The sequence below is a fragment of the Bombina bombina genome, chromosome 7 (assembly GCF_027579735.1).
Source record: "Bombina bombina isolate aBomBom1 chromosome 7, aBomBom1.pri, whole genome shotgun sequence".
In the NCBI taxonomy this organism is placed as follows: Eukaryota; Metazoa; Chordata; class Amphibia; order Anura; family Bombinatoridae; genus Bombina; species Bombina bombina.
This window is the reverse complement of record NC_069505.1, coordinates 69,302,680-69,319,841: the sequence shown is the minus strand read 5'-3', so window position 1 is coordinate 69,319,841 and position 17,162 is coordinate 69,302,680. Positions and strand designations below refer to the sequence as shown.

The window sequence follows — 17,162 nt, the reverse complement described above, 5'->3', positions numbered from 1 at the left end:
AATGGTAAGGCCACAAACTGAAAGTGTTGGTCGAGAAAGGCAAACCTCAGGAACTTGTGATGATCCCTGTGAATTTGAACATGCAAGTATGCATTCGTTCGATCTATGGTTTTCATGAACTGAACTTCTTGAATCAATGGAAGAATCGTACGAATGGTTTCCATCTTGAAGGATGGAACCCTGAGGAATTTGTTAAGACATTTTAACAAGTTTAAGTAAAACCCCAGACCCTGTTCCTGTTTTGGAACAGAGACAATCACTCCCAGGGACGAGAGATCTTGGACGGACTTTAAGAACACCTCTCTCTTTATCTGGTGTGCAGATAATCTGGAATAGTGAAGCCTGCCCCTGGGAGGACAATTTTTGAACTCCAATCTGTAGACCTGTGAAACAATTTCCACAACCCAAGGGTCTGGAACGTCTCTCATCCAGACCTGAGAGAACTGAGACAGTCTGCCCCCTACCTGATCCAAGCCTGGATAGGGGCAACCCCTTCATGCAGACTTAGAGTCAGCCGCAGGCTTTTTGGCCTGCTTCCCCTTACTCCAAGACTGATTTGATTTCCAGAATGGCTTGTTATTGTCCTGTTTGGACAAAGATGAAGATGGCTTTCCTCTAAAATTCCGAAAAGAACAAAAATTACTCTGATGTCCCTTTGGCTTGTTTTTCTTATCCTGAGGCAGAAAAGACCCCTTTCCACCTGTAATGTTGGAAATGATTTCCGCCAAACCCGGTCCAAATAAGGTCTTCCCCTTATAAGGAAGTGCCATCAGCTTAACCTTAGGCGAAACATTGGCTGACCAAGACTTTAACCATAAGGCCCTTCTGACTAAAACTGCAAAACTTGAAGCCTTAGCTCCCAGTCTAAGGACCTTAAGGACAGCATTTGCAATATAGGAATTGGATAACTTAAGAGCTCTGATCCTGTCCTGAATCTCGTCTAAAGGCATCTCTTCCTGGAGAGAATCCTACAAGGCCTCAAACCAATATGAAGCTGGACTAATCACCGTGGCAATACATACTACTGGCTGCCATTGAAGACCAAGATATACATAAATCTTTTTCAAATAACTCTCCATCTTTTTATCTATGGGATCTTTGAAAGAGCAACTATCCTCAATAGGTATAGTAGTTATTTTGGCCAGGGTAGAAATGGCCCCTTCTACCTTGGGCACCGAAGACCAAGACTCCTTGATAGATGACTCTGTCGTGCCGTGCCACTCTAGCTGCTGCTAGGGATGCGGCGCCTGCTGTCTGGTCGTTGCCTAGGGGGGAGTCGGCTCCTCTCTGCGTGTGGCAGTGACATCATTGCTGCATGCTTCCTCCTGCAGAAGCCGTTCTGGATCTCCTGTGGCGCGAATTCTGCACCTATGTAATTAACGTCAGTCCTATCTATCACTGTCCAAGTATAGGTATTACTTACTGTTCTCCTGGGTGTTATTGATTTGTATGCTGGATTGCTATTTTGTTGCTGGCCCCTGCTTGTCTGACCACTCTGCCTCTTTAACCCTTAACTGCTGGATTGATACTGCTGCTGAACTTTGCTTGTCTGACCACTCTACCTGTTAACCCCTATCTGCCCTGGATTGCCTTACTGTTGTCTCTGGTTTCCTGCCTGTTGCCACCAAGGACTGTCCTGCCTGTGGTGAGTGCCATTTATCTCATCTTGCAAACCTACTCTGCTCTGGGATATTCCCTATCATTCTGGCTCAACACCGGGATAACAAGACTACTGGCCGAGTTCGGTCTGATAGAGGAGCATTACATATTCCACCGGAAACATTTTCCTAAACACCGATGATGGAGTAAAAGCCACTCCTGGCTTCTCCTACTCCTGAGCTATGAAGAGGAAGGAACGTCAAAAAAACTATTATGTTTACTAGACTTCTTAGCATAACTACCGCCTGAGTCTCCAAGTCATCCAATGTAGCTAAGATCTCCTTTAACAGTAAGCGAAGGTGTTCAAGCTTAAATCTGAAGGAAGATCCTTCACCATCAGAAGAAGGCATTATACTGTCCGAGTCTGAGATTTCACCCTCCGAATGAGAGCCTTCCTCAGATCTAAGAGGAACCTGAGGCTCAGTGCCAGGGACAGATACCTTATTATCTGAATTCTTAGATTTCCTCTTGCGCTTCCTCGTAAATCTGGGAAACTCAGCTAAGGCTGCAGATACCGCTGAGGATACCTGTATAATGCTCGTGGGATACTCCTCTATCAGACCGAACTCGGCCAGTAGTCTTGTTATCTCGGCGTTGAGCCGGAAAGATAGGGAATATTCCATGGCAGAGAAAGTTAGCAAGATGAGGGAAGCAGCATTCACCACAGGCAGGGTAGTCTTCGGCGCCAATGGTAGAGCAGTCCAAGGTAAACCACTAGAATGGTCAGGCAGGCAGGGTTTGGCAACAGTAAATCAGTTCAAGGGCAAACCACTATAATGGTCAGGCAGGGTTTGGCAATGGTAAAACAGTCCAAGGGCAAACCACCAGAATGGTCAGGCAGGCAGGGTTTGGCAACAGAGAGGCAATCCAGAATAATAGGGGTTAATAGGCAGAGTAATCAGGCAAGCAGAGTTTAGCAGCAGTCAATCAATACAGAAATGTAGGGGTTAACAAGCAGAGTAGTCAGACAAGCAGAGTTCAGCAGCAGTATATCAATCCAGCAATTCAGGGGTATAACAGGCAGAGTAGTCAGACAGGCAGGGTTCAAACACAATAAGGCAATATAGCAGTAACAATCTATCACACCCAGGAGCACACAAAGAAACACCTATACTTTGGCAGTGAAAGATCTTTAATGTGGACTTACATAGGCGCAGGATTTGCGCCACAGTAATCCGGACCGGCATGGACAAAGGAGCGTGCGGTGATGACATCAGCGCTGCACGCATATGGACCCGACACAGCCCCTGACAACGAGCAGGGAAGGAGTCGCTGTGACCCTAGCAACGGCTAGAGCGGTGCGGCGTGACAACCTGTGCAGCAATCTCTGCCTTTAAAAGCGCTCCGCTGGGAGTTAGTGAGGAACCGCAGGACACAGTGTTAGACACCATAGAGGCTTGGGACGAAATTGGAGATGGCCCTGGTAACACCAGGACAGCATCCTCCTGAGAGACATTAGGCTCCACATTAAAAAATCTTTACCCTGTAATGTTTGTTTAACACAGGAGGAGCAGAATTGCATGGGTTCTGCAATGTGTGCATCTAAGCACAATAAACAAGGATTGAATTGAACGGACTCCTGATCCATGTCAGACATACACCACCATGCAACGGGATCCTCCGACCTCTCCTAGATGCGCTACCTCGCAGAAACACAGCTGCATACGATGAAACCACCTCCGTAGGGAACAGAACAGAGAAGAAGGGCCGATGACGTAAGCAAACATAAGGGAGGCACGAAAACCTCCAGTGGAACAACGGGGAAGGAGGGGGGCGTGGTCAAGTTGAATCAACATGCCGCCATAGTGTTAAGAAAGAAAACGCATACTTTAAAAAGTACCCAACACACAGCACCCACCTAAAACGAGCCCTCTCTTAGTTAGAAATAACTATACCAGTCTCTCAATAAAGCACTGTGTCTGCAGTCATGTTTTAGCGAAGCCCTTACACCAGGGTGAGATAATATAGTCCCTATACACATAGCAAGGTAGAAAAATTATCTAGTGCCCCTTCTCCCACCTGGAAGACCAGCACTTACCTGCATAGCTGTCCGACATGAAGACAGTCCCTAGGTTTGAGAGGACACCTCTTCCTCACAGAGACCTGGTCAAAATGCAGATAAATTAACCAACTTTGGTATCTGAGATTAGGGCAGCAAATGTGGGGAAACGCAGCAAGTACCTCTTTCCAAGTTCCCCACTGCATTAAAGCCACCACAGCTCGACCGCAAAAACTAATGTGGAGCATAGCTATACCCTGAAAACTTGCTTGAAGTAATCCTTCTTCTCAGAAAAAACGATTTTAATTACACACTAAACTTCACCTCCTCCATGCACGAGAGGTAAAAAGAATGACTAGGGTTAATGGGTAGGGTAACAGTTTTACTGTGGTGCTCTTCGCCTCCTCCTGCTGGCGAGGAGTGATATTCCCAACAGTAATTAAGATGAACCCGTGGACTCACCATATCTTAAGAAGAAATTATGTTTTACGATACTTTGTGTATTAAGTGTCTCATGTCTAGCATTATTTTCTTGATGAGAGGTTTGTGTAAAATTACTTAACTGTTTGAACTTGCACCGTAGCCATTTTTCAGTTAAATATATGACGGACAATATTTGTTTTAAATGTCAAGTTTAAGAGTGATGATGCATGTTATTGCTAAAAAAATGATCAGCAGCACACAACTAAAGGTACTAGGTATAAATAGATATATACACATATAAATACATCTGTACTCACACATATACAAATATATATTTCTGTTTTGAACAAAATGTAGAGAAATACCACATATCGCTCACGAGCTACAGTTAGCATGCCACTCATAATCTAGCCTTAAAGAGACAGTAAAGTCATAATTAGACATTAATGATTTAGACAGAACATACAATTTTAAACAACTTTCCAATTTATCTATTATTTAATTTGCTTCCCTCTCTTGTTATCCTTTGCTGAAATGTTTATCTAGGTAAGCTCATTAGCAGCAAAGAACCTAGGTTCTAGCTGCTGATTGGTGGCTGCATATATATACCGATTGTCATTGGCTCACCCATGTGTTCAGTTAGAAACCAGTAGTGCAGTGCTGCTCCTTCAACAAATGATACCAAGAGAATGAAGAAAATTTGATAAACTGGAAATTTGTTTAAAATTGTATGTTCTACCTAAATCATGGCAGAAAAATTTTGGGTTTCATGTCCCTTTAAAGATGTTGTTAAACACATTTTATTCTTTCATTACTCAAATATAACATACAGTTTTAGAGGCCAAATTATCAAATGTCTGTCGGACCTGATCCGACAGAGCGAATCAGGTCCGACAGACATCGCTGAATGTGGAGAGCAGTACGCTCTCCGTATTCAGCATTGCACCAGCAGCTCACAAGAGCTGCTGGTGCAACGCCGCCCCCTGCAGACTCGCGGCCAATTGGCCGCCAGCAGGGAGGTGTCAATCAACCCGATCGTACTCGATCAGGTTGAATTGTGGCGATTCCTGTCTGCCTGCTCAGAGTCTGAAGACAAATGGGATCCCAGAGAAACTTTTACAACCATTTGAACCATGATTGCAAAAGCATTATGTAAATCATTTCTGTAAGAAACTCAAATTAACAAAAAAATTTTTATTTGATAGCATTTGATAGTCAAATGGTGGCATGAAATATACCAAAATGAGCCTAGATCAATACCTTAGGTTGCCTACTTAAATATATATATATATATATATATATATATATATATATATATATATATATATATATATATATATATATATATATATATATAGTTTTGACAGGTAAATAAAAAAAAAACAAGGCTCTATTTCTGTTTAAATGGAGTGAAAGCAAAAAAGCTAAAAATTCTCTGGTATTTTAGGCAAGTAGTGAAGGGGTTAAAGGAGCATGAAAACCCCAAAAATGTATTTCATGATTCAGACTGAGCAAAAAAAATAAACAACTTTCCACTTTATTTATATTATTTAATTTGCTCTGTTTTCTTTGTATCCCATTTTATTAAGTATACCTAGATATGCTCAAGAGCAGCAATGCACTATTTGGAACTAGATTCTGATTGGTGGATTCTCACCAGATGTGTTCAGCTAGCTTCCAGTAGTGCGTTATTGCTCCTTCAACAAATGATACCACAAGAATGAAGCAAATTTAGTAAGAGAAGTACATTGGAAAGTTGTTTACAATGTTATGCTATTTTTGAATCATGGGAGAAGCATTTTGGGTTTTATGTCCCTTTAAAGGAACATGAAACCCCCCCAAAATGATTTCATGATTCAGATACAGCATATAATTTTACAACTTCACAATTTACTTCTACTATCTAATTTGCTTTGTTCTCTTGCTATCTTTTGTTGAAACAGATAGCTAGGTAGGCTCAGGAGCTGGGAGATAGCTGCTAATTGTTGGCTTAACTTATATGTCTCTTGCCATTGGTTTGTGATGTGTTTAGATAGTTCCCAGTAGTGCATTGCTGCACCCTCAATAAAGGATACCATGAGAGTAATCCAAAATTGATAATAGAAGTAAATTGAAAAGTTGTTTAAAATAACATGCTCTGTCTGAATCAGAAAATAAAAAAATAAGTAAAAAATTAGGTCCCATGTCCCTTTAAAGGGACATTCCGGTCAAAATTTAAATGTACATAGATAAATTACATCTTTGAATAGAAACATATATGCAATATACATGTATTAGCAAAAATGCTTCTAGTAAATGTTATCACTGTTTTTGTGTGAACATTTTTCTTTCCACGTGCATGTGAAGGATAGCTGTATTTTCTCAGTGCACCAGCAGTTTAAATACTGCAGCTGTTCAGAGCACCAGTGGGTTTTGTATCATGTTAGCAATGATCAAATTAAGTCATTACCAGATGATACAAGCACCTTAGACTTTTTGAAAAAGTGCTGTGTTTAAAATGCGGGTGCACTGTGCATACTTTAAGGACCAGTCAACACAGTAGATTTGCATAATCAACAAATGCAAGATAACAAGACAATGCAATAGCACTTAGTCTGAACTTCAAAAGAGTAGTAGATTTTTTCTTCTGACAAATTTAAAAGTTATGTCTTTTTCCACTCCCCCTGTACCATGTGACAGCCATCAGCCATTCACAAATGCATACACGTACCATGTGACAGCCATCAGCCATTCACAAATGCATACACACTTATTCTTGCACATGCTCAGTAGGAGCTGGTGACTCAAAAAGTGTAAATATAAAAAGAATGTGCACATTTTGTTAATGGAAGTAAATTGGAAAGTTGTTTAAAATGGCATGTTCTATCTGAATAATGAAAGTTTAATTTTGATTGAGTGTCCCTTTAAATAAACATTTGAAACAACTATAGCTTTTGTTAGAAGCATTTTTGCTTATTTTATCTTGCCTAATACACAGAAATATACATTTTGATTAAAAAAAACAACTTTATTTAAACATTCCAATAACCAATCTGAATTTCAAGGCCAACATTCTCCTATTCCTGTTTGCAATTTCAAGAACAAATAAAACAATTGAAAAATAACCAGTCCAGTAACATTCTCAGATTATTCTGCTATAAGGACAGTGTTCATTCAGCTCGGATTTGCAGCACTTGAGATATTCCTATTTCATCAAGCTGACTTAATCCTTAGGTGAACTGGCCTGAGGTGATCAGTACCATTTAATACTTCTTTATTACCTCAATATTATAGTGGCCTTTGGGGTTAATACCATTTTTATTACATTTTCGGTGGATTACATTTTTGCATGTCTCCATAACCTTCACTAAACCTAAAGAAAAATAGAAAAAAATCCATTGATTTGTGTCAAACAAGCACAGGGTTTCCTTTTGTTCTGAAGTATAAGAATTTAAGACAGGTCTCAATTTTAACACATATTTTTTTCGCTTCTTTTAATGTGAAAAAAAAAATGGAAGGAGAGAATTCTACAAGTCTTTTGTAATCTCAGTATATTCATTTGGTTAGTTTTGATATGAACACTCCATAAAGATACGTTTTCCTATTTCAACATATAATATGAATCAGGTTTGCTAAGAATTATTTTTTCTTTTAACCTAAGAATTATTTGTATTCTGTGTAATTTATTTTTTAAATTATTCACAATTTTTCCCAAAGTCATAAGCACAATTTACCTAAACTTGCTCACATTTTTCAAAATGCATGCGCCAAATTTTTTATGTTTGCTATTTTGAGCCAGGTTATAAGTGGAGTGTGCAAATGATATGGGGTTTATCACTCGTGTTAGGAGATGGAAATAAACGCGATGGCTTGAGCACAATCGATATTTACGCTAGAATGATTACCACAACTTTGGAGCTCTAGTTAACTGTTTTGCGAAACAAAAAACACGTAAAAAATACATATCAAAGTAGAGTTACACTCATATTAACACCACCTAATAAAAAAAACATTCAAAAATAATTATTGCACACAAAAGTTATAAAGGCTCAAAGATATGAGATTTCAGGTTTTAGAAATAAAATGCAGGCAAATGGTTTTAACATTAAGATACATACATATACATGTCTAAATATGTATATGTATATATATATATATATATATATATATATATATATATGTGTGTGTGTGTCTATATATGTACAGACATACCTCGTTTTATTGCGCTTTGCTTTATTGCGCCTTGCAGATATTTCTCTTTTTACAAATTGAGGGTTTGTGGCAACCTTATGTCAAGCAAGTCTATCGGCGCCATTTTTCAAACCTACATAGACATATAAACACAAATACACACCTACATATATACACCCCCCCCCCCAGCAAAATGATTATGACTCACTGAAGGCTCAGATGATGCTTAGCATTTTTTAGCAATAAAGTATTTTATAATTAAGGTATGTACATTGGTTTTTAAACATAAGGGGAATGAAAGGTAGCAGAGTCTCCTGTAATGGAGTTAAGGGATGAGCTGACAGGCTAGTGGAAAATCCCAGTGTAGTGTAGCAGCAACAATGTTGCAAAGTGAGGGGAGGTCTTAGGCTCACCTAATATAAACGAAGTTCTGGAACAATCTGGCCTCTTCCACCTGGGATTTTGCAAGGAGAAAGTTTTGCCATTCTTCAAGCGAAAATGTCTAGATCTAAGAGAAGTGCTGCGGTGCCCATTCGCTTCAGGGAGTCCCCTGGGAGATCCTTGAGGAGTGCACCTGTAATTGAAGAGGAGGATGAGGATGTGGTGCCACCAACTCCGGAGAAAACAAGGCCAGTATCATCTGCTTTAACTCCTAATGTGGCGGTCACTAACCCCCCAGCCCCTGAACTCGCACCCGCCGGGCCCGGTACTGTGATGGTTGCGGGACAGGCGGGTGCAGTGAGCGCTGGCCCATCCGGCCTAGACACGGCTTTGGAGGCAGGCCTGGGGGCCCTTACGGCCTCCGGGATGTCGCCGGAGGCAGCGGCGGCCATAGTGGGCATGTTTAAGGCCCTCACGGCCGCCGTTCTGCCTCCGGTGGCAAGCCGGGTGGAACCGGGGCCTACCGCCCCTCATTATCCCCCTCAATTGGGCCGGGGGCCTGGGGACCCTCATCAGGCAGGGCCCAGTATGGTAAATCATCCGGCCGGGTCCCTAGGGCCCGGCACGGATGCCTCATTGGTGGCTCAGTCGGTTACTGGAGCGGGGCCTGCGGGTCCTCGCCCACTCACCGGACCGCCGCTATCATTGGTGGCTCAGTTGGAGCCTGCAACTACCAGTGCAGGCTCCGGTTGCGGCCTTGCGTCCGCCGCGTCCATTTCCGGCCAGTCAGGTGACACGCGTGACGTCACTTCCGGCGCCGCGGTAGTCACACGGCCGGAACCTGGATCAGAGCGGCACATCCAGCGAGCGCGCAAGAGGCCTAGCCGGGTACTCTCCACAGGTGAGGGGGGAGTATCCGGGCGGGCCTGCTCCGCTGCGCGACACTCTGCAATAGCTAGCAATGCAAACAGAGCAAGCCCCTTACAGAGAGGCCGCGGCGCGCAGAGAGGGAGGCTCAGGGGTTCCAGTGTTAGCAAGCAGGCTTATGGGAGAGCTAGAAGCGCATTGCTGGAGCGCCAGTGGTATCACAGGGGGGGTGCCGGCAGCAACTATGTACCCCAAACAAGGGTGAATGCGCCCACTGATGGGGCACAGGGCGAGTCGCTAGGCACAATAACTGCAGGGGTCCAAGGGGGCAAAGGGCTTGTTGCGGCAGGTGCTCAGAACGTTCATTCAGTCAGGGAGCGTGTGGTCAGAGAATCCCCCTTTGTGGCAGGGCCAGCGAATGAATGGAGTGGTGATATGATTGACGAGAGGGCTAGAGGGATCCCAGACAGGGCCGGGGGCAGTACTTCTACCCCGATTGGGGGCGGCAGTCAAGGGGGACACACGGCTGGCCTGGATACTCCCCTCTCGTTTGTTTCTCCCCCACAGGACATGGTGCCTACACCGCAGAGGACAGAGGGCCCGGGTACAACGGGAGTAGGACTATCTGTACAGCCAGCAGGCGGATCAGTGGCAGCTGCACCAGGAACATCTACCCCGTCAACATCGGCAGTTGGTGAGAGAAATGTATTTAATTTGTCACGCATTACTGACACCGACTATAGCACTGATTCAGACTCAGATGGTGGGAGGAAATTAGGGCTTAACAGTAAGGGGCAGCGTCGCATGTTCAAAATGTTAAGGCTATTGGTGGCTGAGCGTAATCAGGCTAGAGGTTTAGGTAACATGGAGCAGGCTGCGCCGTTAGCGGGGCAAAGCACGGCGACAATATCCAAGGGCAGTGGCCAGGGAAGCGAGAGCGTTGCGCAGCTGCAGGACATGTCAGTCAGTACCAGGAGGGTGGCATTGCAGGGAGACTCTTATCCCTGCAAGATCCACTGCCTCCATGCACATCTCAAGCCCAAGACGGTACAAAAAATCCGCGATCATAAATACGTCAATATGTTCGAGCTGTCCCTTGAGGCACAGCGAGATAAAGAGCGTAGTGAGGATGGGACTGGGCCAAAGAAGATCCAGCGCCCAGATACATTTGAGGAGTGGAGGAAGTGCTTTAGGGTATTCTCCTCCTGCTACATCGAACAGAGGCCGGAGGCCGCGGTCGATGTAATTAAGTACGCGGAAATCATTGAATGTATCTATAATAGATATGGGGAAGGCATGTGGCGTGCTTATGATAGCGAATTTAGGCGGAAGATGGTCGATAACCCGGTCTTGAACTTTGGGGTAAAAGACTTGGACCTGTGGTCCCTGCTCATACCGGAAAAGGGGGGGGGCAGGAGCTCCCTTGCTGCGGTCAGGGCCCCAGAGGCCAACGGGCCCCATCAAGCGGAGAGGCAGGGAGTGCTGGAAATACAATGAGAAGCAGTGTGACAAAGGAGCTTCCTGTTCCTTTCGGCACGCTTGCATGTACTGCAGCGGTCAACACCCAGGTGTTGAATGCCCGAAGCGGAGGGACGGAGGAGCTTTCCGTGGGGCAAAATCGGGGGGGGCTGGACAAAAGGGCTCCAACACCCCTGAAGCTGGACGCCATTAGACCTTGGCTGGCGGCCTACCCAGACAGGGTGTCGGCTGCCAACCTACTAGCGGGGATTGTCGAAGGTTTCAAGATACCAACATCGGGGTTGGTAATGGGGTCCTCGTCGCACAAGAATCTGAAGTCGGCTTACGAAATGCCGGGTGAAGTTAGGGCGAAACTGAGCAAAGAAATTGCTCTGGGAAGATTTGCTGGTCCATTTGACCAAGCTCCCATCCCTGACCTAGTTATTTCCCCTTTAGGGGTGGTTCCCAAAAAGGAACCAGGGAAGTTCCGCCTGATTCAGCATTTGTCCTACCCGAAAGGGGGTTCTGTCAATGACGCAATAGACCCAATGATAAGCTCGGTGTCTTACCAATCGTTTGACCAGGCGTTGGAATTAGTGTTGGCGGCGGGTCCGGGCGCGCTGCTAGCCAAAATGGACATCGAATCTGCCTTTCGGTTACTCCCCATACACCCAGCGTCTTTCAGACTGATGGGGTGTAAATTCGAGGGGAATTATTTTGTAGACAAATGTTTGCCCATGGGTTGCTCGCTATCGTGTGCTTATTTTGAAGAGTTTAGCTCATTCTTGCACTGGGCCATCATCACGGAGGCCGGCGGGGGGAATAGTCGCTCATTATCTGGACGACTTCCTGCTGGTTGGCACCGCGGACACTCGCGAATGCGATCGACTGATCGCAGTAATGCGTAGGCTAATGTCGAAATTCGGAGTGCCACTGGCTGAGGAAAAAACACAGGGCCCCTGTACAAGACTCACGTACTTGGGGATCGAAATTGACACTGCTGCAAGGCTATGTCGTCTCCCAGCCGATAAGGTGGAAGCAATGCTCGCGGCGGTGCGCAAAGCCAGGGCAGCGAAGAGCATGCCCCTGAGGGAGCTTCAGTCCGTGCTAGGCTTACTCAATTTTGCGTGCAAAATTATACCCATGGGTCGCGTGTTTAACAGGAGGATGGAGGCTTTACTTTCCAATCCGCACGGCACACGTAAAGTGTCGGTTTCGGAAGACATGCGGGAAGATCTGAAGGTATGGGAACTCTTCCTGCAAGGCTTCAATGGAACACTGCTGTGGCGCGCTCCTAGGGTTTCCAGTCAGACAGTGCACCTGCTGACGGATGCAGCTGGAGCAGCAGGTTATGGCGCCTATTTGGATGGGCAATGGAGCGCTGAGCCATGGCCCTTGGCATGGGTCCGAGCAGGACTGACAAGGAACTTGACACTTCTGGAGCTCTTTCCCATAGTTGTGGCTATGGAGCTCTGGGGGTCGGCGTTAAAGGATCGCTACATAGTGTTTTGGACGGACAACGCTAGCGTTGTTTTCGCCATAAATAGGTTGTCCGCGTCGTCACCGGTAGTTGTTAGGTACTTGCGACAGCTAGTGCTGAGGTGCTTGCAATACAATATTCAGTTTTCCGCGAGGCACGTTCCCGGGGTCAACAACACCCTGGCGGACGCACTCTCGAGGTTTCAATGGGAACAGTTTCGCAGACTGGCCCCTAACGCAGCAGCAGTTGGCTTACCTTGTCCCCACTCTATCTGGCAGTTGGCGGGGCAGGGAGGTCCATAAGGCACCTAGTGAGGGCATCCCTGGCGCAGAACACGTGGAGAGCTTATTCACAGCACTGGGGCGAGTGGGTAAGTTACTGTTACGCACAAGGCGCAGCGCCGGAAAGGGTCTCGAGGGATCTGTTCTTGGAGTGGCTGGCAGAGAAACATGGGCAAGGGACTTCGAAGGGCGCTATATCCAATAGAATAGCTGCAATCTCCTTCTTTTGCAATATGCTAGAGTGGCCCAATATCACGAAAGGTTTCCTGGTGAAGCAAGTGATTAAGGGCTGGGGAAGGCTCGAGGGTAGAGCGAAAGATGCGCGCGAACCTGTCACATTTTGTAGGCTAGCCAGGCTGGTGGACGCAATCGAGGGCATTTGCGTCGAACCCGGCGAAAGAGAACTGTTTCAGTGCGTATTCTCCTTGGCGTTCTTTGCGGCCCTCAGGCCGGGCGAGCTGGTCGCAACCTCAAAGGATGCAATTAACACGGGTATGCAGTTGGCTCATGTCAAACTGGCGGGCGATAATTTGTTATTGTTTATCCCGCACTCGAAGACTGACCAGGAGGGGAAAGGGGTGTGGATCACTCTGACTCCCTCGGCATCAGGCGTCTGCCCGGTTGTGAGTACAAGGGCCTACATGGCGCAGCGACCACGGGCCCCCGCCCAGTTCTTAGTGCATTCCGACGGTTCGAATCTCTCCCGGTACCAGTTCGCAGCGGTGCTCAGAAAGGTAGCGCTTGCAGCAGGTTTGGGGAAGTGTAGAATCACCCCCCATTCCTTCCGAATAGGGGCTGCCACCAGCGCGGCCGCGCTAGGTTGGAAAGGAGATCGCATACAGAAGTTGGGCCGATGGAGGTCCCAATGTTACAAGTCTTACGTGCGCCCTCCGGCTGAAGCCTAGGGGGTATTCGGTGTAGGAGGAAGGAAACTGGCGTTTTACATTTGTTTGGTTGTGTTGTTTAGTTTTAGTCTAAGGTGATTGACTATGTAATCCGTTTTTCAGGTGTGGCTACAGGTCCTTCTCGTATCTGGATAATAGGGCACTCCTACGTGCACTGGGCGGCACTGAAGGCCCATTCTCTTCCTGAGGGGCAGCAGTTGGGGATTCCGACGTCTCAGGCATCAATACGGTGGTTGGGCCGTAGAGGCTTACAGTGGGATGGTTTGCCTGCCCTCCTCCAGAATGCCAGACATCGATGGGGACAGCCCCACATCATCCTCCTTCACATGGGGGGAAACGATATAGGGAGTGCACCTGCTCTAGATCTCATCAATGCGATGAGGTCGGATGTCAAGTGGATCTGTACCACGTTTCCGGGGGTTAGGCTGGCCTGGTCCAACATAATCCCCCGGCTGCGTTGGAGATATTTCCCCACACCGAGGATAGCATATAGGGTTAGGAAAAAAGTTAACAGGGAGCTGGGTAGAGCAGTAATAGAGGTAGGGGGTTTTGTGGTCCGCCATGAACTGATCTCAGCGGACAAAAAAGGGCTGTATCGCCCGGACGGGGTGCACCTGTCCGACGAAGGGCTGGCGATCTTCCTGGTGGACCTCAAAACGGCTCTGGTTAGTAATATTTAGCGGGTGGCGGCAAGAGCCCGGTTTATGTGGGAGTGCCTGTCTCTTGTGGCGGGAGGTCGTAGCCATCAACAATTGAGGGCGGAGTCTGTAGAGGTGACAGTCGGGCTAATGGGCGGGGGTGATGTCCTCAGGTCGTGACCTGGGGGGCCCCGCCCCGCGGGTCTGCTGGCTGAAGATCCTTTAGGACGTCCGCGCCTACTAGACGGAAGGGGGTGGGGCCACATTTGTGCCCACCCTTGGCATTTGCTATTCCACGACATCTGGCTGCGACCTCTTGTCATATGGAGCTAATAGTTTACTAGGCCTCGAATGCCGCCACAAGTTAAATATTTGAATGACTTCCGTTGAAGTCAAGTTAATAAATGTGACCATCGTTATGGTCTTTAAATCCCAGCTATCTGTGTCGTGTCTTTATTTATAAGTTAAGTAGTTATGTTAAGTTGTTTTGAAGGGGTTGGAACTACCAGATACAGCATCAGCCCTTAGGGGAATGAAAGGTAGCAGAGTCTCCTGTAATGGAGTTAAGGGATGAGCTGACAGGCTAGTGGAAAATCCCAGTGTAGTGTAGCAGCAACAATGTTGCAAAGTGAGGGGAGGTCTTAGGCTCACCTAATATAAACGAAGTTCTGGAACAATCTGGCCTCTTCCACCTGGGATTTTGCAAGGAGAAAGTTTCCCTCCCTCCCAACCCTATTGTTGAATGGTTAATTAAGTAATTGCTATTGCAACAGTTTTTAGGCGTCATTCAGGCAGATGGCTTCCCGGACGGGTTGCTGGTTCTTTAGATGCGAAAGGCAGGGATGGGGTTAGTTGACCTAGTCTTGGTAAGACCTTAGCCGTAATTTATTCGCTTCCTGGGCGAGCCTTGCTGCAGGGCTTGGCCATACCAGTGCCTTAGAGGCTGAAGCGCATCATAACATCCACGTATCTCCTAATGGCGGGAGGTCGTAGCCATCAACAATTGAGGGCGGAGTCTGTAGAGGTGACAGTCGGGCTAATGGGCGGGGGTGATGTCCTCAGGTCGTGACCTGGGGGGCCCCGCCCCGCGGGTCTGCTGGCTGAAGATCCTTTAGGACGTCCGCGCCTACTAGACGGAAGGGGGTGGGGCCACATTTGTGCCCACCCTTGGCATTTGCTATTCCACGACATCTGGCTGCGACCTCTTGTCATATGGAGCTAATAGTTTACTAGGCCTCGAATGCCGCCACAAGTTAAATATTTGAATGACTTCCGTTGAAGTCAAGTTAATAAATGTGACCATCGTTATGGTCTTTAAATCCCAGCTATCTGTGTCGTGTCTTTATTTATAAGTTAAGTAGTTATGTTAAGTTGTTTTGAAGGGGTTGGAACTACCAGATACAGCATCAGCCCTTATGCTATTGAATACTTAATAGACTACAGTATAGTGTAAATATAACATTTATATGCACTGGGAAACAAAAAAGTGAGTGTCTGGAACCAAACCCACACTATCTCAGAGGTATACCTGTATACATATGTATTTATATGTATATATATATATATATATATATATATATGTATTTGAAACCCTTTGCAGTAAGGTAACTAAAAGCATGAAAACTTTTTTTTATGCAATATTCATATTTAATAAAGTTTTATACTATATATTTACTGTAAATATTTCACATTCCAATGTTCTGCACATAGAAGTATATGTTTTATGTATTTCTAAACAGATATTCCTATATATATATATATATATATATATATATATATATATATATATATATATATATATATATATATATATATGTACACACACACATATACATATATACACCTTTATATAATCATGTATATTGTGTATATATATATATATATATATATATATATATATAAACAGAAGAGAAGACAGATGCGCCACATGGCCCAATATTGTTTGATCCACAGAGTTAGACTATCAGATTGTATTCTATCAAACTCACAATCTTGGAAGCACTCCAATTAGTGCAGTGGGAGCAGTCTGGGATCTATAACAGTCACCCAGCAGACCGACCTCTTGGGGTGAAGATGGATATTCTGTAGTAAAACACAAGGGGACACAAAGGTGCCTATATGGCCTATTACAGTCTTATACCAGGAACAATAGTGTGTGTGGTAAGATATATACTCACAAAAAGTAAAGCATCGCCATTGATGCTAATCAGACAGGATGGGGTCAATGTAGTCACCCAACAGACTGTATCAAGGCTTCCACAGGAGGCTGACAGCAGAGGTCCAATGGACCATGTGTAGATCCAAGTAAAACACAGTAGCAAGTGTTTGAGTTAAAAAAGTATTAAACTTTACTGACATAAATTAAAATACAGCAAATATATATATATATATATATAGGAGTAGGTGCACTTGTACAAACTTCTTTCAATTGCCAGGTGGAATAGTGGATAAGTACAGGTAAATGGAAGACAACACTTGCTGGGTGCCTTTTATTCAGTGACGTTTCGGGAATACACCCCTTTATCAGACCACGCTGGTCTGATGAACGGGTGTATTCCCCAAAGTGTCAGCGAGTTTTTCATGTCTGAGCCAGTGAAGTTTTTAGAATCGGGCCCCTAGTCAGATGCTTTTTCTTCACCAGTTCTCATATCATCCTATGCCACAGATTCACTGGGGTAGGTTTACCAAAGGTCGAGTGGGCATGAAAAAGATGGCGCCTTCGGCTAACTGTTTGTTAAATTTAATATAACGGGTTAATACACCAGTGATAAATCAATTTATTAATAATGCAAGGATGACCTATATATATTTCATATATATACACAATACTTAAATAATTCAGTGAATTCGTAAACCTCTATTCAATTTTAATTACTCAACACAAGATATACAAATAACGGT

The 17,162-nt window shown here is 45.2% G+C and overlaps 1 protein-coding gene across 2 annotated transcripts; it reads left to right on the top strand.

Moving 5' to 3' along the window:
• The first annotated feature begins 9,981 nt into the window (after positions 1-9,981).
• Positions 9,982-15,390, top strand: LOC128665901 (uncharacterized). Of its 2 annotated transcripts, none has more exons than XM_053720150.1 (2): positions 9,982-10,193; positions 13,726-15,390. In XM_053720150.1, exons 1-2 carry the CDS (start codon positions 10,070-10,072, stop codon positions 14,301-14,303), a joined length of 702 nt encoding a protein of 233 aa, XP_053576125.1. In that variant the 5' UTR covers positions 9,982-10,069; the 3' UTR covers positions 14,304-15,390. The 2 variants fall into 2 exon arrangements, with proteins under 2 accessions (XP_053576125.1, XP_053576124.1); XM_053720149.1 differs by having other exon boundaries at positions 12,716-15,390.
• The last annotated feature ends 1,772 nt before the right edge of the window (positions 15,391-17,162 follow it).